General features: G+C 39.9%; 1 protein-coding gene across 1 annotated transcript in view; it reads left to right on the top strand.

The window, feature by feature from the left end:
• The window catches only part of LOC114044279 (probable C-mannosyltransferase DPY19L2), a 152,635-nt gene extending 133,535 nt beyond the window's left edge, over nt 1-19,100 (top strand). Inside the window, exons 18-23 of the mRNA XM_027863667.1 lie at nt 5,562-5,681; nt 6,571-6,745; nt 11,618-11,717; nt 13,187-13,189; nt 15,250-15,375; nt 18,950-19,100. Coding sequence (XP_027719468.1) covers nt 5,562-5,681; nt 6,571-6,745; nt 11,618-11,717; nt 13,187-13,189; nt 15,250-15,375; nt 18,950-19,100 — 675 coding nt within the window. The remainder of the gene's footprint in view (nt 1-5,561; nt 5,682-6,570; nt 6,746-11,617; nt 11,718-13,186; nt 13,190-15,249; nt 15,376-18,949) is intronic.
• Nucleotides 19,101-21,761: the final 2,661 nt, after the last annotated feature.

The following is a 21,761-nucleotide window of genomic DNA, read 5'->3' as shown; positions in this document are numbered from 1 at the left end:
GAAATTAGGGGAAAATATCTGTAGCAGAGTTATCTAAGGTTTCCTTCCTAAGATATACAGGGAAATACCAAATTTAGAAAAAAAAGATCCATTCCCTGATAAATGTTCAAAAGAAATGAATTAAGCACTTTGCAGAAGAAAGCTATCTATAGACATAAGGAAAAATGCTTTACATTGCCTATAATTGAAGGAAATCAAAAGTAAAACATCCCTCCCCCATCAGATTGGCAAAAGTTGATTTAAAAAAGGAAAATGACATATTAAAGGGGCTGTGGGAAAACAAACCAGTATATTGTTGGTAGAGCTATGAACTAGTCACATTATGGAAAGTAATTTCTAACTATGCTGCCAAAGCTATTAAACTCTGCACAGCCCAGCAATACCACTACTAGTTTTCCACTTCACTCTCAAATGGAAAAGGACCCTAATTTTCAAAAATACTTAAAGCAGCTCTTTTTGTCGTGGCAAAGAATTGGAAACCAAGGAGATGCCCATCATTTGGGGAGTGGCTTAACAAGTTATGGTATAGGAATATAATGGAATACTATTGTACTAGAAGAAATGGTGAAGGGAATGGTTTCATTTAAACCTGGTAAGACTTCGATAAACTGATACAAAGTGAAGTGAGTAGAACCAGGAGAACAATTTATACAATTACAGCAATATTCTAAAGATAACTTTGAAATAATTAGGAACCCCAGTGAACACAATGATGAACTGTCACTCCAAAGCACCCATGGTGAAACATGGCATCCCACCTAGTACAAAACAAAGCATATATTTTTCTCTATTTATCTTGCCTTTTGTTTTTTTCTTTGGACATGGTAAATACGGGAATTTATTTTGTATGTCTCTGCATATTTGTAACAGGCTTTCTTCTTGTTTTCTCAGTGGGTGGGGAAGGAGTAGAGGATAAGGAAACAATTCTGAACTGAAAATACAGTTAATCTGTCATGATAAAATTCCTGATGAAGCCATAGTGGTTTTTTGTGATCTCCTTTTTTCATTCAATTTTATTTTGTTTCCCATTTTACTAGGCTGATAAATTAATGGAATGCTCTGATTATAGTTTATCTATAAAAGATTTGGCTGTTTCTCATACTATTCTTGTTGAGAATATCGCAAATGTGATACAGAAAATGAGTGGAACAAGATGGGCCAAATGGCCTGACTTGAAGAATAGTCATTAATGACTTACTATTTGAAGCAGTTCACCAGTGAAATTCTCCAGGGATCTCTGCTTCTATCTGTGATATTTAAAATTTTTTCAGTGATTTGGATAAAGACATGGATGGCATGCATGTTAAATTTGCAAATGATATAAAAGTGAGAGAGAAGGGATATCTGACCCAACTTGGTGGCTCAGTGGCTTGAATGCTGGACCTGGAGTTACGATGACCAGAGTTTAAATCAAATCCTATACACTTAATAGCTGTGTGATGCAGGCAAATCACCTAACCTCTCTGTACCTCACTTTTCTCACTTGTAAAAGGAGAATAGTTTTAGCACCTACCTTACAGAGTTATTGTAAGAACAAAAAATTAGATATTTGAAAAGATATTTGCAAACCTTAAAGTGCTATATAAATGCTAAGTATTATTTCAATTGTTATTATATAACTAAAGATTCCAGAAAATCTTAGTAAGTTAGAATGTTGGACACTAATAAGATTAAATTATAATAAATTGTAATAAATGTAAGGTTTTACTCTTGAATTCAGAAAAATCATCTTTACCAGTACAAGATAATAGAGAGATCATCACAAAAAGGCTTTTTTCTTTTTGTGGACTGCTAACGCCTTGTGAGTTTACAGTGTGATAGGCTAGCAAGGAAAACTAATGTGATGTTAGTCTGTATTCATTCAGTTAACTAACAAGCACTTATTAAGTGCTTGCTCTGTGCCAGGCACTGTACTAAGACTTGGGGATACGAAGACAGGCAAAAATATAGAAACAGTCACTGTCCTCAAGGAGCTTATATACTAGTGGTAAGAGTAGCATGTAAATAAATAGGTTTGTACAAGATACAGAGTAGATGGAAGGTAGAGGGGAAGCTGCAAGTGGCTAGGGGGCCTGAGAAGATCTCCTTCAAAATGTGGCATTTGAGGCATTTCTTGAAGCCAAGGATGGTGAGGTGGAGGTGAGCAGGGATAATGTTCCAAGCGTGGAAGACAGCCTGTGCACAGGAGCAGAGACAGTAAATGAGTGTCATGTTGAAGGGAGAGCAGTAGGCCCATGTGACTAGACCAGGAGAATGTATGAAGGGGAGTAAATGGTTAGAAGACAGGAAGAGAGGAAAGAAGTTGTGAAAAACCTTAAATGCCAGAGGACTTTATATTTGATTCAAGAGGTGATAGGAATAATATTTATTGAGAGTGGGTAAGAAAGTGTGACATGGTCAGACCTTTGCCTTAGGAATATCGTTTTAACAACTTTGTATAAGAGAGATTGGAGTGGGGAGATTTGAGGCAAGAAGACCAATTAGAAGACTCTTGTACTGGTCCAAGTGAGAAGAAGTGGCAGTGGCTTTTTGAATGGAGAGGTGTTGCAAAGGTAGAAATGACTAGACTTGGCGATAGACGGGCTTTGTGGGGTGAGTGTGTGGAGTCGAGGAAGATGCTGGGAGACTAGCAAAGATGGTGGTATGCTCAATAGCAGGAAGGAAGTTCGGGTGAGGGGAAGGTTGAGAGGGAAAGATAACAAGCTTTGTTTTGGACATGTTTACAATTTTCTATCGGATATCCAACTCAAAATGCCCAAAAGGTAGTTGGAGATGTGAGACTAGAGATCAGAATAGGGGCTAAGAATGGACATGTAGACCTCAGAGTTGCTTGCATAGGTGTGATAATTGAATCCATGGAAGCTGTTGAGGTCATCAGGGAAGAAAGAGAAAGAAAAGAGGTTTCAGGGCAAGTCTTGGGAGACCACCACATAAGAGAAGCATAGGTAATATTCACTCCCCAGGATGGGGAGTGAATCCTGCTTCATTGTGCTCTGGTCAAAACACATTTGGAGTGCCATATTCAGTTCAGAAGCCACGTTTTAGAGAGAATATTGATAATCTAGAGAACATCGAGAAGAGCCCAACTAGGAAGATGAAGAGAATTCAGTTCATGTCATATGAGTCTTTATTATAGGATGTGAGAATATTGAGTCTGGAAAAGAAAGGACTTAGGGGGCCTTATAAGTAGCTTCGCTAAAGATAGAATCACTGAATTTTCAAAGTTGGAAGGGAGCTGATCAGCTATCTATTTCAATGCATACTTGTAAGAGAATCCCCATTGCAGTACACCCAATCCATGGTCATCTGGGTTTTGCTAGAAGACCGCCAATTAAGAGGAACACAGTGCCTCTGAAGGCAGGCCATTCCATTTTGGGACAGTCTTAATTGTTACGAAGTTTTTCTGACATAAAACTGAAATTTACCTCATGCAATGTTCATGTATTGCTCCTGGTTCTAGTCTCTGAAGCAAAACAAAAAAAAAGACTAATCTTTCGTTGTAGATATTTTTTGAGACGGCCATCATATGTACCCTAGTCTTATCTTCTCTCTGGGCTAAATCCTAATTCCTTCTGTAAGGCCTGTATAGACTTCAGCTCCCTTTCCCTTCTGGTTGTCATTTTCTGAACATTTCTTAGCTTTTCATTGTCTTTTGTAAGCTATGGCACCCCAGCCTTAAAGCAGTATGTAAGCCATAGTCCAACCATAGTAGATTTTTAGCTTTTAGCATTTGCTATGTACCTGGCCCTGTGCTACATGCTAGTGATAGAAAAGAAAGGCAAAAATGTTCACCACCCTCCGGGAACTCAAATTCTCATGGAGGCAATGAACATGAAGATAACTAGGTTCATAAAGACAGAGCACATCCAAGGTACATCAAATGGAAGGCACCCTTCTACCTTCTTCACCCTGCTGAAAACTTGGACTCTATCCCCGAATGTCTTGGCTCTGTAGATGGCCCTTTACCTTGTCTTTGAGGGACCCTCTAGTTCCTGGATATCTCCAAGCTGACGTTTAATCATTAATTGTTACTCTTTTAGTTTCTAGTTCTTTTAGTTTTTAGATTCAGATCTTTCTAAATACTAACAACATAGTCTGAATAGCTTTCATCTGAAAAAGGGTTTAAATTTGTTCTATTTAGCCCCATGACCACTGTTTGGGTATGATGTAGAAGGAATTCTGTCCAGGTATGTGTTGGACCCTGGTGGCCTCTGAGGTAGCCTCCCAACTCTTTTATTCTATGAATTTGATCAGACTTGTCCATTAGAAAGATTATTCTGGCAAGTAATCTGAATCACTTGGATTGGAATGAAGCTAGAGGCCAGGAGACCAGTTAGGTGGCTGTCATGCTAAAGCAACAGTTAATGAGAACCTGAATTAAGGTGTGTGCAGTGAGAATTGAAAGCAAGTGATGAATACAAAAGACATGGCAAAGTATAATTGAGGGGAATTGCAATTGGATGTTGGGGAATAACAGAAAGGAATGAGTCAAAGATTAATCATCAGATTTTGAGCCTGAGTGATTGGAAGACTAATGATGTTATCAGAAAAAAATAACGTACTTAGGAAAAGGTACAAATTTTTATGGGAAGATACAAGCAATATGCTACTATGAAGAGACTGGATTTAGAGCCAGAGGGCCTCTGAGTTTCACTTGGCTCTGTTACTTACTGTGTGACATTAAGTAAATCACTTAATTTCTCCTTGTCTTAGTTTTCTCTGTGAAATAAAGTGGTCAGGTGAGATGATCTCTGAAGTCCCCTCTGGCTCTAAATCCTGTGATTCTATCCTGAGTTCAGTTTCTGATATATTGAGTTTAATGTCTTGGTGGCCACATAGGCATCCGGAAATGAGGCTCGTGGGAAGGTTAGTTCTGAGTTGAGTCTCTTTAAAGTGTGTTCTTTCCCTCTTTCCCTTTGCCTCCACTTGAGTTCACCATACCACAGCTACTCAGAGATGGTTTTTTTATACTCATGAAAGCCACATGGCTTTGATGAATTTACAGTTATCCTTTGTAATGCAAAAATTTGGTATTTGTTTTGAAATTTAGTTTGATCTTTAGGATTGGGGGTAGGATGAGGATATAGAGCACCACTCTGCTCTGATTAATGCTGTTTTTGCTCAGCAGAAAAATAAGTCTTACATGCTTCAGATAGAAAAGCTCAGTTTAATTAATACTTGTTAAATGAAGTACTCAACCAGTCAACAAACATTTTTTAAGCACCTCCTGTGTGCCAAGCTCTGTGCTAGGCCCTGGGGATACAAAGACAAGGTACAAACCCATCTCTGTTCTCAAGAAGCTTGCATTGTGAAAGACAGATTAGTGTCATTTTTATATCACATATATTTTATATCACATCACTAGAGAATGGACTACATAGTCCATTCTTTTTCTTCCTCTTTTTTATATGAAAACTCTCAGTAAATTTAAAAATTTTTTATCTGAATGTTTAAAAATAATCTCAAAATATATTTTATTTTATTATATATATTTTATATGTTATATTTATTATATTTTATAATAAAATGAAAATATAACCTTTTTCTGTTTTTTTATGTAGCTGGTTTTTCATGAATTGCAGCTATTTGCATTTGCTATTCTTGCTATTTTCATTATGAGATTGAAGCTATTTTTGACACCTCACATGAGCGTTATGGCTTCCTTGGTCTGCTCCAAACAGGTAAGGTAGTTGTTACTTTTGTAACTACAACTATGACTAATTATCAGGGTTTTGCTGAGTTGTCCAAAACAAAAAACAGTATGGAATTACTAAAAATTAATGTTTTCATTGCAGAGGCATGTCACATAAAATCACCTCAAGGAGGCTAAAATGTTTCAGGTTCTTTTTCTCCCTAGCTACCAATGCGTCACAAACTGTGGTTGCCTCTTCAGAATGCAACCTTCTAGAATTCAGATTGTTGTTAAGGAGCTTTCTGAACAATCAGGTTTACTTCCACAGTTTGACATCTAGCTCTTAGTAATCCTCGTCAACTGGCCCTAATACCAGAAATTTGCTTCTGCCAGGATCCCTAGGAAATGGTGCCAATGCAGAGGCTTCTTTGCTGTTTCCCATTATCTGGGCAATAGGGGATAGCAAAGAGTTGTAATCACCAGGAAAATGCTGCTGCATAAGCATGATAACTGGTGTGGCTGGCACTGGGGAACAACATGGAGACCTCAGAAGTCAAGAAGTCCCTTACCTGTGGGTTCCCCCAGCTTATGCTAGGATGTTTGGCCACAAGGATATTAAAGATTTAGTTTCTGAAATATTTCTACCCTTAGTCGTTTGAAATTATATTCCACTGTATTTCACTAGGTCCTCTGGACCAAGACATGTTTAGAAATATTAAATATTCTCTAATCTCTTAGTCTTCTAGTAGAAGATTAATAAGCCCAAACTTGAATCCATCATGAACCCCCAAATTACATTTGTTTTCAAAGAAGAGAATAAGACGTAGTATATTATATTGCATCTTGGGTGGTCTGCCTTGGCTTATAAGATAGATTTTGTCATTGGCTCCAAAGTCCTTTGTACTTGAATTATAAGTGAGTGACTTCTTTCATTTCAGCTCTTTGGTCGGTTCTTTGACAGAGTTCGTTTTGAGAATTTTGTCTTTGCCCTTATAGCAGTGATGTCAATTCAAGGTTGGCTAAACCTTCAGAGTCAATGGAGCATAATAGGAGAGTTCAATAATGCACCACAGGAAGACCTTCTGCAGTGGATCATACACAGCACCAGATCGGGTAAGGGGAAGGAGCATCCCATCTCCTAGGGCTTAAACGGCCTCCAAGAAGAAGGGGCTGCGATTAGGCATGACTGTGAAGTGCGCCACTTCCGCTGTCTGCTCTCTCATCGCCACTGATAGCACCAGGCCACTTTGTCTGGACCTGTGCTCGTGTGCCACTGTGCCGTGTGGAATACATGCTTATATGTGCACAGAACACAGCCCCCAAATACGCTGGGGACAAAGGAATCTGTGATTTTCATATTTATATCTCCGTTTAAAAATATGCCACACAAAGTTGATTAATTATTGTTTGTTGAAGTTTAATTATGCCCCGACATTTTACAAAATATCACAATTCTCCATCCAGACTAGTCTTTCCTGAGGAATACCTTGTATTCTGGGGCTCCTTCAACTCTGATCCATTACAGAATTTTAATATGTTATTCCTCACAGAGATGTCTCCATTTTAGTATAGATCAAGGACAGTCTAAAAACATGAAGTCATTTCTACTCAATTAGTATTTCTTAGCACTGACTGTGTGTTAGGCCCTAGGAGTATACATTAGAAATGAACAGGTCCTTGCCACAATGACTTTACATTCTATGATAGTGGCCTTTCAGACTAGGAAGGAGATGTTTTTGGAGGAGAACTTCCAGTTTCCCTCAAATCACACCAAACAGGAAGCTGACTGTGCATAAAAATAATCCTCTTCAGAGGTGTTAAAATCATAGAAGTATTAGGAATTTCCATAAAAACATAGGACCTGAAAGGGACGTTAGGTCCTCAGTCTGTCTGGTCCAACCCCCTCATTTTTCAGATGTGGGAAGGGAAATTTGATAGGCTTCAGTTTTCTCTGTCGTATAAGGAGGATGGCCTTTCAGGAGAGACAGCAGAGGCTGAGGGTGTAGACTGTCAGTTTTGCTTAATTAGTTTTCCTTGTCACAAGGAAGGTTTTAATGCCAGGGGTAGAGAAACAGATCAAGAAATTACTGTTTTGTCAAAAAAACCAAAAAAGATCAATAAAGGTTTTAAAATAATGAAAAAAAATATGGAAGTTGAGCTAGCTCTCCAATATATATGTTACTGTGAAGTTCAGGGAAGCCAGTTTGCCCAAGGTCATATAGGTAATAACTATTTAAACAGAGGTCTTCTTCCTGAAAATCCACTGTTCTCTAGTATCCCACACTGATTTTTGCATTGTGGTATAGTACAGTTATTAGATTCTTGAAGGCTGTGCCAGTGGATTGTAAACTCTGTCATATTCAGTTAGGCTTCAACTGTGAGCCCAATGACTATAGGCCTGTTGTCCAAGGACCACCACTAGATTAAATCTATCACTCAATTGAACAAAGAGTGATGGATTCTTTTAGCCCTAGCAGCTTCCAGAAAGCATACAAGCCAATGGAAGAGTTGCAGTCTGCATAATGCAGGAATTACTTGTCTCAAAAAAACTACTTGTCCATGAAGTATTGATATATATGTGCAAATACACACACGCACCTATGTGTGGGTAACAGGCCTTGCACAACTCGTGTAAGGGCCCCTCAGTACCACCCCTAGTGTTATCCTAATTTGGGTATTTACCTCTAAACGCATTGCTGGCCCTTACTGGGACTTCTTTTCCCTGTCAGTCCCCCGGTTCTTCTAGCCCAGGGTTGGGGAACCTGCAGCCTTGAGGCCACATGTAGCCCTCGTGTGCGGCCCTTTGAATCCAAACATCACAGAACAAATCCCTTTAATAAAAGGATTTGTTCTGTAAAATTTGGCCTCAGTCAAAAGGCTGCACCCAAGGACCTAGAAGACCACATGTGGCCTTGAGGCTGAAGGTTCCCTACCCCTGGTCTAGCCTGTCACTTCTGCTCCGGCCTCCCTTCCATCTTAATCTTCATTATTGTTCAGTCGTTCAGTTTTATCTAACTCTTCATGACCCCGTGGGCCGTAATGGTATGCCCATACTGTCATGAGGTTTTCTTGGCAAAGATATTGGAGTGGTTTGCCATTTTCTTCTCCAGCAGATTAAGGCAAAGAGAGGTTAAATGACTTGCCCAGAGTCATACACTTTGTAAGCATCTGAGTCAGATTTGAACTCAGGTCTTCCTGGCTCCAGGTCCAGTTCTCTGTCTCTTGAGCCACCTAGCTGCCTCTTTCATAATCTTTATCTTGTAGTTAATCAGTTCACCTTTAGGTTGTCAGAATCACAGGATTTGACGGTTGGAAGGTACCTACCTCGGCAGCCATCTGGTCCAGTCTCTATGTGAAAGGAATGCCCACTAGACCATACACATGTGGTGATCATCCAGCCTCGGGGTGGGGGGGAAGTGACAGCCTCTTGAGGTGGCCCGTTACACTTTTAAACAGCATTGATTCTCCTATCCAAGGTCATAGTATCCTCTAAGACAGTGAGGTCAAACTCAGATAGAAATGAGGGCCATCAAACTGTCCATATTATTAATACATCACCACATTAAAATAAGATAGGAACTACATTTTGCTGTGGTTCAGGCTGTACTTGAGAGTGATGTGGGCCACATGCAGCCCATAGGCCATGTGTTGGACACCTCTACTCTGAAACATCTCTGCTAAGAGGTCATCTAGCCTGTGCCTGAATATTTCCATTGATAGGCAACTCACTGTCTCAGACCGTTCCACTTTGGGACAGGTGTGATTGTTAAAAAAGTCTTGTGTTGAATGGAAATGTGCCTCATTATATCTTTCACCCATTAGTCATTCTTCTGACCCTGGAGCTAAACAAGATGAAAACTGCCCAGGAAGATTGCCTTTTTTTTTTAATAGGGCAATTGGGGTTAAGTGACTTGCCCAGGGTCACACAACTAGTAAGTGTCAAGTGTTTGGTCTGAAGCCAGATTTGAACTCAGGTCCTCCTGACTTCAGGCTGGTGTTCTATCCATTGAGCCACCTTGCTGCCCCGAAGATTGCCTTTCACATCTGTGACTTTTCACACCCCCTACCATCAAGTCACAGGATTTCAGAGTTGAAAGGTGCCTCAGGGTTGGTCTCATTGAAACCATACCTGAAAAAGGAATTGTTACACCACCTAACTACCCAGATAGTTGACTATATCCACATCATTCCCTCATCTATTTGTTCAGTAATCCTGTCCAAAAAATGAAGCCACAATATCCCCCATTCCTTCAGTCAGCTCTAACTAGGCATGAACTTATAGCCCATCACCATCCTGGTTGCATTCCTTTAGATGGGCTCCAATTTATTAATGTCCTTCCTAGAATCTAGATCCCCAACCTGGACATGGTGCTGCTGGCCAGAGAAAAGTGCAGCAGGCACCCCACTTCCTCCTCAATGAGAGCTGTGAGCCTTTAGGCAGCTTATGATCACATTTGTTTTCTTGCAGGCGAGAGCTTGTAAGGGACTAAAGGTTCCAGATGCTTTTCAGAGAAACTGCTGTTTAATTGTGCCTTCCCTATCTCACACTTGGCAAGGTGTAGTCTCGTTAAATTTTAGCTTTTTCAGTTTGGCCCAGTGATCACGCTCATCATGATCTTTTTAAATCTCGACTGTGTCATCCAGTGTATTAGCTTCCTGCTCCAGCTTTACGTCCTGTGTCAATTTAGTTAGTGTGCCATTTATGCCTTTATGCAAATGTTCGATAAGCATGTTACATGGCACAAGGCCATGTACATGTCCTTGGGGCACACCACCGGAGACTTCATGCAAGTCATTGCAAATGAGTGCTGCCGCTGAGTACGCCAGGTATTCTAGAGGAGCCTGATTTAGGCCAGTCCAGGGATTCAGATTTAGGATTGAAACGTACTGAGAACAGCCACGGACTATCAAATCTAATAAAAAGGATTTTCAAAGGACATTTTAAATAATTGTTTAAAATAGAGACGGTGCCCCTCCTCCTCCTAATGCACTGCTACAGCTATGTTGAATCAGAAAGATGTCCCACAGGAATCTTTAAAATTCTGCCACATCTCTAGGACATCAGCTCCCCATTGACTGACTTCTTTCTGTTCTGGGCACCAAGGAATCTAGGGCAGTGATTCGAGCCTCAGTCCTCCAGACTAAGTAAATTCCAAGGACAGTATTTGTAACCTGCAGCCAGGAAGGCATGGTTATAAACCCTGCTTCAGACGCTTACTAGCTATGTGATCCTAGGCAAGTCAGTGAACCTCTCAGTCTCAGTTTCTTTATCTGTAAAGTTAAAAGTTGGATTTGTATTGCCTTTAAGTTCTGTTTTACCTCTAAATCCATGATCCTCTAATTCTTTAAATGGATGTTATTTTGACCACACCTATGTTTCCAAGGATTTTTACTGTGAGTAAATGTGTGTTGTAGTTTGTCCAAGGTTTATTTCTGTGTGTATTAATAAAATCATGTGGTTTGAGGTGCATTTGTTTTTAATATGATAATTATGCTGTTTCCGCCCTAAACTTGAGCCACAGTTACACCCAGTCTACTTAAGTAGATAGAAAGACAAATTGGTTTCTGCCTAACATTTCTAGCTGACTTCAGAGATCAGTGCCATGCTCACCCAAGGTGTGTCTCAGGGCTTCTGCGTGCAGTCCACACCCTGGTGGATGGAATCTGCGTTCCTGGAGTATCTTATGCATTGGGACACTTTAATGTGAGGACATTTCTAGGATCATTTTGTATGAGTTTTGAAATAGGTTAGATTTCTGTCTACCTGAGAAAGTTAAGGATAAACCCTATTGAAGGCATCAAGATGATGTCTCAGAGAGGCTGTCTGAGCCTTTGATTTTATCGCAGTTATAGTTAACTTTTATTTTATCTTTAACATATACTTTAAAATACTACTTTTTTTATTTGGGAATTTGGAATTTTTATGAGTTAACTTTCGATTTTCTTTAAGGAGTCATCTTTTAAATATCTAATCTTGTTTTTCAGATGCAGTTTTTGCAGGTGCCATGCCTACAATGGCAAGTGTCAAGCTCTCTACACTTCGCCCTATTGTCAATTACCCACATTATGAGGATGGAGGATTGAGGTATTGAGCATTATTCCAAAACTTAGTTATCATTGATAAGAAAGACAGGGCTGTATCAGGAAGGATTTAAATCCTTGGTTACAGGAAAGCTTCATTTCAATGAGGAGCTTTTTATAAGGGTTGATAACAAATTGTGTGTTGTCCTGGCATTAGGAATCCTGGCAGAGATAGTGCATCTTCTCCCAGCTTATCAAGAAGGCTGCACCATCACCCTTTTACGTGTATGAGTTCATGGGAGGTGAGCATTACGTGAGGTCACAGAATAAAGAATTGGAGGTGGGCATAAACATCCCACACCTGCTTCTGATCGAGGTATTGAGACTCGGGAGACTGTGAAGTGGCTACAGCCTGTAGGAAGGCCTGTGTAGATTGTTGACTTAGTAAGTGTCTAAATTTGGATTTTTATACACGTTGCACTTGGCTGCATATTGAGATGTCTGAGGAAAATAGGTGATAGTGAACCGAAATCTTATGAACATTAAAGGTCAACCAGATCTGACTCATTATAGCACTTTGATTGATTGAACTTCCAGGTAGTTTGAAGCAACTTTGTGGTCTACATGCATGATAGGGCAATATGCTTCCTGGAGATGTCTGTGGTGCTGATTACAAATATACCTCAGATTTTGTGCACGTAGGTCCCAGGGTATGTAGTAGGGAGGGTAAGCATGGCCTGTGAGAGGATGCTCCTCTCCCTCAGCAGCAATATTTGATTCACCCATCTCCATGATGAATTCTTTGTCAGATCTACTCCATCAAATAGGGCTGAGGTGAAGTGATTTGTCAGGTCATTAACTCCCTTCTGCCTCTGTTGTGCACTAGAAGAAAGTCTTGAGTTGCTGCAGTTGATTGAAGGTCCTGGGTTAATGCACTTTTAATGAACTGCCAAGCTAAGGAAAGGTTGCATGTTTTTTGACCTTGAGTGGATCCATACAACCATTTGGCCCAGAAACTTCACATTCTTCTCAGACTGGCATTTCTGAGATTTGGCAAGTAGATGGTGCTAGCGTAGGTTCTGGAGAATGACTGAAAGGGGAAAAAAAAAGAAATAGTGGGTGGGATCTCAGGAGTAGGCAACAGTGTTGTGAGACAAGGCATCTCTACAGGCTTCTGATGTCAAGTTCATGAGTCATTGAAAGGTTTAGTGACTGTGCCAGGGCTGGAAAGTCTTCTCCTTCAGTTATCCCTCTATATCTGGAACAAATTGTATGGAAAGAGGTCCATCTTGATGAGTCTGCCCCTGCCAACTGGTCTGTCAAGTCACGGATCCAGGGGTAGGAACTATTCTTTCATGATGATAATGCCAATAGTGGCAATCTAATCACAACAGGGTCATAATTTCCCATTTTTCTTTTGAACAAATAGCACCTGGGCATCTAATAGGGGAGGTAAAGGGTTTGATGAACCACTTAATGGAGTTATTTTTTAAGAAATCCCAAAGGGTTGTGGCCTCTGTCCTGGCCAGTAAGTAGGTCCAGTTTTGATAATACAAATAGCCTACACAGGACAACTTCTGCTTCAGCTGTATTAATGTATTTTGAAAATCTTGGTAATAGGGAGAATTCTGGCCTGGTGTGCAAGCTTGGAAAGTGCTCGAGAGTCCAGGGACTGTTGGTGGGATTCAGTGCAAAGGAACAGAGGCAGGTCATTAGTTGTGTCCACTTAGGCTGATTCATTGTGAATGGCTGTGGCTAAGAACTAGAAAAATTAACTGACTTCGGTGGCTGTATTCTATGTCAAGGGCTGACTTAGATTCCAGAAAGAAGTAGCATATTCTGCCATGGACCTTTTTTTGTGCTGGATGGTACAATGGATAAAACATTTGGCCCTAGGCTAGCTAGAGAAGGTGAATGGAGTTTTTGCTCAGGCAGTCAGGTAGCTTGATCCCAGACTGGAGTTCCAAAGTTAGAAGGATTAGTTCTCTCTGTGGGTGTGTGTGAATGCTAATTAATACAGTCCATCATCAGCCATCTTGAGAGTGGAACTTTGAGGAGAAAAGCAATTGGCACTAACTTCAGAGGAGTCTTGCTGTCAGCTTCATGAGTTTGCTTCTCCAGTCCTGCCCACTGCTTACTTTTCCACCTGGAACCACATCAAATAACCCATCTAGATCGCTTATTAGAATTTCATGGTGTCTTTAATGAGTACCCAGTAGGTGGTAGGTCAATAACTAGACAATATTCTCTTTAGCTTCCTAAAGAAATACTCTCACTGAAATAATCTTTAATGTTCTGTTTTCAGTTGTATAATGGTTCAATTTGAAAAAAAAAATGCTGGGGCAGCTAGGTGGCACAGTGGATAGAGCTCTGGCGTTGGAGTCGGGAGGACCTGAGTTCAAATCTGGCCTCAGACGCTTGACACTTACTAGCTGTGTGACCCTGGGCAAGTCACTAAACTCCGATTGCCTTACCAAAACAAAACAAAACAACAACAACAAAAATGTTGATTTGAAGAGTATTTTGTATCTTTCAAGAATCAAAAATTTACCATCATGTTAATTAATGTCCTATATATCAGGACACACATGTTTAAGTCCTCCTAGAATTCAGTGCCAAATAAGTATTTCTCCAGATTAACTTAATGTTATTTTTATCAGATAATATGAGCTTTCTAACCCAATATGTTTCCCTTTTTATTTAACTGCCAGAAGGCTTAAAGCTAAATTCTATGCTTAGCTACAGTAGTCTGTTCTTATCTGTTGCTCCGTAAATTTATTTCTCGGATCTATAAATTGATTTTTGTTTTTATTTTTAATTGTTTCATTTTCCACGGGCTTTACATTTATGTTTTCCCTCAAATTTTTTTAGAAAATGAAGAGGGATAGGTGTAATGTTTAGTAATTTTGGTAAGGTAAAAAGTAGTTTTCTAGGTAATAATTGATTGTAGAATGTACCCCAAATTCAGATGTTACTCTTCATTATTTACTATTTTGATACTCTACATATTTACTATATTTCAATATTACACTCTTCCCCTCTCATATAAGCAACTAGATGAGAGATTAGAGTAGATAGAACATTTATTAAGTGCTTGCTCTGTGCCAGGCTCCCTTGCTAAGCTCTGGGAATGCAAATCCAAGCAAAGATAAAGCTGGTCTCTGCTTTCAAGGAGCTTCTGTTCTGATGGGGCAAGACAGCACATACAAAGGTTGGACTGGGAGCGCCCAGTGCGTCGGGGCAGAGTCCATGGTTGGGAGCTGAGTCAGGTGAGAAGTGAGCGTGGCTAGCATGGGTATTTCCACTGGAGGTTCCAGGAAAGAACTTAGCAGTGAGAGGAGAAAGAAGAGTGTGGCCAGCGAGAGCTGAAGGGCTAGTTCTTGCCGGGCAGCCCTTCTTGGCCTTGAATTCAGTCGCTGAGATCCATTTGGGGCAGCACAAGGCCCCTGGAGCACAGTTCCACGGCACGGTCCACTGGAAATCTCCTGCTGTTGACAGTAAACAACTAGCTCTTTGAATCGTTGAACATTTACTTGTAATTTCTTCATGTTGTTATAAAATTCTCTAAAATCTTTTAACCTGCTTGTGTTTAATAGGGTCAGAACTAAGATAGTTTACTCTGTCTACAGTCGACAAACAGCTAAAGAAGTAAGAGACAAACTATTAGAATTGCATGTGAATTATTACATTTTAGAAGAGTCGTGGTGTGTTGTAAGGACTAAGTAAGTATTCATGCCACCTCTTTTTTGAATGATAAGTTTGATTTTCATGTTGACAGAGTTTCATAATCAGTTTTTTGAAAGTTATTATTCTGTATTAAATTAATTGTGATTATATTACTCCCAAGTATTTCTAGGTGAACACAATCCATTTACTTGGTAGTAGATATCACATAAGTAGATACAATTTCCAGATGTATTATCTATGTTTTTAGTAGCCTAATTTTTCCTTTCCATTTTACGTTTAAAGTTATGATTCATAGGAAGCGTTCCCTTGAGGGTGAAAGGAGAGTTCATGCTGCTGGCCCAGCTCTAAGCAGTTTATAGTAGGAAGATGTCCCTAATTAAAACAAAGAGTTCCAGGCTGTTTGCAACTTACATGGTGTCTCTCGATTAGAGAGAAAGGGGGAAGACCTAGACCACATGCTCAAAAATGGAATTTAATATCCTTAGCTCTAAAGGTCCCTGCGTGTTTATCCTAGGATTTGATGAAAATCATCTACCAAAATCCTTAAGCCAAGAAGTTGCATTTCCCTTTGTGGATAATTGATTTTTTAAAATAAAGATCCAGAATATTATATGCAGAATGTACTTCATTTGTACACAGGAAAAATAGCAAACTAGAGCTATATTTTAACTAATTTGTATTCAAATAAATATAAAATATAAAGATAAACTGTGTTTACAGAGTTCTAACTCTCACAGACTTGTAACTTCATAAAGCCATAACCATCAGCCTTCCAGGAATGAACATCAGGGGTAAAATAAGAGGGTAAGGGCTAGAGGATGTGGATTGAAGAACAGGCACAGGTAGCAACTTTCTCTTGTATTTCCACTTGTTGGAGATTTTTATTAGCACCCATCATCTACTCAGAGCCCTAGGACTCCCTCGGCAGTTAAGTGGTGTACTGGTTAGAGTATTGGGCCTAGAGTCAGGAAGCCATGAGTTCAAATCCAGCCTCAGGTGCTTACTAGCTTTGTGACCCTGAGCAGGTCATTTAACCCCTGCTTTAGTGTTCTCATCTGTAAAATGGGGATCAAAATAGTACCCCCTTCTCAGGATTGTTGTGAGGATAAAGTAAGACAATATTTGTAAAGCTCTTTGAAAACCATTAACGTGTAACTGTTAGTATATAAGTACTATATGAATTCTAGCTGTTACTGTTATTCCTAATCCTTTGTACCATGTGTTAGGATAGGAAATAGAGTTGATTTGCTTTAGAGTTCTGGTTAACTGTAAGCTTAGAGCTAGAAAACTGGCCCAAGAAAAGATTTGAGGGTATTGAACCAACGTTAGGGTAATCTCTGGTCTTATGGACTCCCAGGATCTAAGACAATTTGGTTTACTTTATCTTTTTTAGAATTAGCTAGGGGGCATAGTTCATGGAGCACTGGGTCAGTCTGGTTCGACTGTAAAGTGAGAACAATAATAGTAGGGGGGCTTTAACGTCTAGAGGATTGATTTTATACTTGATCCTGGAGATTTTAGGGAGCTACTGACGTTGATTGAATAGAGACTGTCATGGTCAGATCTGCAGTGAGGATCAGATCTGGGCTGTGAGCTTGGGGGACTGGGAGGATGGTTGTGTCCTCCACAGGAACAGACTTTTGGAAGGAGGGAAGGTTTAGGAGGAAAGAGAATGAGTTCAGTTGGAGACATCTTGAGTCTCAATATTCCTTTGGGATATCCAGTTTGATTGTAGATGGCTTTCTCAAGGAGTTTTCCACAAAAGGGAGGCGAGATACAGGATGAGAGCTAGCAGAAATGCATGGAGCCCAGTGAGGGATTTTTGAGGATGGGGAAAAACATGAGCATGTTTGTAGGAGGCAGGGAAGCATCCAGAAGAAAAGGGCGAGTGGGAATGATAGAGGGGAAAATCTGTGAGAGAAGATAAGATGGAATGGGCCTTGGCGAGGAGAAGGGCCAGCTCTTCTCTTGAGATAGGGTGGTAGAAGGCATCTTCATGATGGGAGATGAAGAAGGAGCTCTCAGTAGATGACTTCAGTTTTTTTCCATGAAATATGGAAGTTTCCAATATAGGTGTTTCCATGAAATGCCCTCTCAGCCGAGAGAATGGGACCAGGACAGTGGTGGGTAACCTGCAACCTCGAGGCCTTCTGTGGCCCTCTAGGCCCTCAAATGTGGCTCTCTGACGGAATCCAAACTTGACAGAACAGATCCTCTTCGTAAAAGAATTGAGTCAAAGGGCCGCATTTGAGGACCTAGAGGGCCACATGTGGCCTGGAGGCCACAGGTTCCCCACTCCTGTACCAGGGGAACTGTGGGAGGTTTGAGAAGGGCTGAAAACGGCTTAGAAAAGCTGCAATGGTGAGTGGAACTGTGAGTCAGTCAGGGAGGATTCCTGCCACAGTGAGGATGCAGCTGAGATGATGTAACCTAAACTTGTCAAGGATCCGGTCAGCATAGTTTTCTGGTTTTTTCCATCTTCATTCAGCAGCAGGTAAGCAGGCAAAAGCAGTGGTTGTTGGGAGTAATGAAGGGCTGGGGCTTGGGCTGGGCAAGAAGGGTCAGGGGTACTTGAGAGAAGAGGGGAGTGTAGAGTGGAGCTGATCGTCCAAAGGAGTCAGGCTGGAGAAGGGAGAAGAGTGTAGCCTGTGTGGGGCCAAGAGCTGGGGGGCCAAGAGCTGGGGAGCAAAGGGATTGTGTGCCCTGGTGAGAACAAAGGACTGTTTCTGCCTTTAAGAAAACGATCCTGAGGACAGCTAGGTGGCACAGTGGAGAGAACTCCAGCCTTGTAGTCAAGAGGACCTGAGTTCAAATCCAGCCTCAGACACTTGATACTTACTAGCTGTGTGACTCTGGGCAAGTCACTTAATCCCAATTACCTCAGCAAAAAGCAAAACAACAACAACAAAATAAAACAAGGAGCTGCTCGGTGGCGTAGTGGATAGAGCTGTAACTTTGGAGTCAGGAGGACCTGAGTTCAAATGCGGCCTCAGACACATGACACTTGCTGTGTGACCCCAGGCAAGTCACTTAACCCTGATTGCCTCACCAAAAAAAAAAAAAAAAGAAAGAAAGAAAGAAAGAAAACGATGCTGCCTCTCCCTGGATTACTTCCTTGGCAGTGGGGGATATTCTGGTGTGCAGGCCCCATCAGTTTGTACTCTTAGGTGTGATTTCTTGGCGTTCGATTGCTTCAAATGTAAAACCAGTTGAAACCTCATTCTTACTTTTCTATCCCTTGGGCTACAGAAAGTGGCCAGGTTTAGTGCCTCAAGTTTAGAGGGCGACAGAACATATACAACCAAATCAATACCTCACGAAGAAAGTGATTTTTTTTCTTTTCTATCATTTTTATTCATCCTTTACTATGATCATCAGGACATTTCCCATTATTTGAGTAAATGATACATGTCAGCAAATGTACTTAAATTCTACCTTATCCCTATTAAATGTTAATGTTAAATATTAAGATATGAAAAAAAAAAACAAGCAGGTTTTTAAACAAACATTTTTGCTTTACTGAAATACGCCACTTAGAGATAATTGATCATTTGTGTTTTTTAAGACTTTGATGTATATTTTTCACATTTGTAACAACTATTCTCCTAGGCCTGGTTGCAGTATGCTTGAAATCTGGGACGTGGAAGACCCTGTGAACGCTGGCAAGCCTTCCTTGTGTAGCATCCTCTTTAAGGATGGCAGGCCTTACTTCACCTCCGTGTTCCAAAACAGCATGTACAGAGTCTTGAGAGTGAACTAGGGAGGGTGTGGCCTCACCGAATGCACAATAGGCAGAGTGTCGGAAATGGTCCTTGGTCTGTTCTCTGGCAGTGGTATTGTTTAAAAGAAAATCGTAAGATGTTATTGGAAGTGCTTTTAAGAAAGAAAACATTTTTTCAATCATTTAATTCATTCTGATTAAAGATAAAATATTCATTTTTCACATTGCAGAATCAGCCTTTGTTATGTAAAAACTAATTTGTGACAAAAACTTGTTATGCAAGTGGTTATATGTTCATATGCTACTTTGACAATTGTTCTTAAAAGTTTTGAGGATAGCTCTCTCCAAGAAGAACAAAGACAATATAAATCTAGAATGTAAGTTCTTTTTTGACCAAATAAATTGCTTTGGATTTTCTTAAATAAAATTTGAAATTTTTTGCTTCATTGCAGACTCTAGGGGACCGGCACAATACTGCACAGTGTTATTTGGCATTTCTGTGTTGATTGACTGCTGATACTGATCACACGTGGGTTACCTCTGTGAGGAACTTAATTTTTATAACCACATTTCTGTGAAGTTTGGTTTTCCTTTTTAAAGTAACCAAGAAGACTCTTAAATAGATTGGAACAAGTTTTCGTCATTTTTAATTAGTTTTTAATACACCTTTATTCACACTAGAGTGAATCTCTTCAAACATCTATAAATCTTCAAACATCAAATGAAAAACTATACATAGGTTTTTATTAAATATTAAATTATTAAATATTTTCCTCATTAATACCCAAGTAGATTTGAAACATGACTAAATTAGGAGTGGGGAATACAAATTATCAGAAAATGAAAAAAGAAGAATCAACAAAATTTACCAAATGGTCTTTTCTTTTTTTTGCTTAAATTTCTGGATTTTGGACATGGTAAAAAGGTGGTCATTTTACTAAGACTATATCTTCTTGTACATCATATTTTCCCCCTCTCTCTTTTATCATACTACATATTTGTGTTTGGTTTCCAATGAAAGCACAACTTTTATAAATCTTTCCCCTGTCCTTCTCCACAAAAACAAAAACAAAAAATGCCCTATTTTAAGCAGCTTTTAGGCTTTTAAGTCTTGACATTATTACCTACTAGCTTTCTCTTTTCACTCCCCTTAGCTGCTCGTTAAATAGATCTGCACTGTTGGTAATATTTCGATATATACCCCTACTTCTAATTCTTATTTATCTTTCTGTTTTAATAATTAATATTCCTGGCCCAAAATTCTTTTGATGGCAATAAGATATAATTTCATAGATGAATTCACGTGTAATGTGTGGGAAGAATAATAAATATTTCATTGATTTCCCCTGAGTACAAATGCTTCTAATTAGAATTTTGACACAATATCAAAAGAGTGCCATGAGATCAACTCTACATTTTAACATTTAAAAATAATGCTTCTGGCTTTAGTGCAGTCAATGTCAGAGCAGAGGAGGAAAGGAAGTATCACTGATAGTTATCCAGCTAAGTCAGAAAAGGCACTTACAACGTGAAGGAAAGTTTTTGAGACATCATAAAAATTAGGAAAGAATTTGCAAGACTAGCGGCACAAGATGTAATGAATTCATATGGATTTTGCATCAATTATTTTATGTTCTATATGTTGAATAAAAAGAAAATCTGAAGTTTCAGTGTTGTTCCATTTTTTCCTCTCTCCTTGACTAATGGTGCCGAGCTGTAAGGCAGGATTGAAGGTAGGGCAGGGCTGAGCAGGGGACTTTGAAGAATGGGAAGACTTTGGCATGTTTTAAAGCCATAGAAAAGGAGCCAGTTGGTAGGGAGAGGTTTGAGATTCTTTGTAGGTGTGAGGCAGACAGTAGCTTCGTATCAGCTTCTATCCATCAGCCGAAGAGAGAAGTTACTTTTCTACTCTGATCTGCCTATTAACATCTTTCCCATTCTTCAGAGATCAAGTAAAAAGCCTTTACTTTTCTATGAAGTCTTCCCAGATATAGCATTTCTGAGAGATATAGGACCAGGAGTATGGAAATATTGTACACATTGTTAGACACAGTTGATAAGTTGATTGCTTTGAAGGGGATGGGAATGAATGATTGCAGATGCAGTGACCTAGAGAAGCTGGGAGGGATTAGAGCCAGTGTACCTGTACAGGAGGTAGCTTTGGCAAGGGAAAGAATCAGCTCTGTCAGAGACTGAAGGAGATGGGAGAGAGTGAGATGTGATTGCAAGGGCTTTGGAGATTGAGAATGACAGAAGCTGGAGCTTCTGAGACCATTTCAAATCCAGTGGTCTCAGTTTTTGGTAAAGGTAAACAAAGTCTTTTTTTATTCTATTATTTTGTAAAATAAAAATCTCTTAATGAGATTGGGGATAAAGAGGTGTGGGGGGCTGTGAAAGAAAAAGCTTGAAATAGCTTCTGCGGGTGGTGAGATAGGGCAACAATTAGGACTAAAAGGACTGCCTTGCTAGAGTGGAGGTCCAGTCGAGGTCAGAGAACATGAATTGTCACTGTCATCTGTATGGATGATGGATTTGGAAGACAAAGACTTCAGGCATGGAGACCAATTAAGAGGCTATGTTTAGGCAAAAGTTGATGAGTTCCTGAATTAAGTGGTGGCTGCAAGTGGAGAGAAGGGCAGCATGGTGGTGTAGCGGATTGAATGCTGGGCCTGGCGTCAGGAAGATAGGAGTTCAAATCTG

Source organism: Vombatus ursinus, unplaced genomic scaffold (assembly GCF_900497805.2).
Source record: "Vombatus ursinus unplaced genomic scaffold, bare-nosed wombat genome assembly UNPS02014773.1, whole genome shotgun sequence".
NCBI classification, from domain to species: domain Eukaryota; kingdom Metazoa; phylum Chordata; class Mammalia; order Diprotodontia; family Vombatidae; genus Vombatus; species Vombatus ursinus.
Note: the sequence above shows the minus strand (reverse complement) of the source record. Positions and strands in the feature narration are given on the sequence as shown.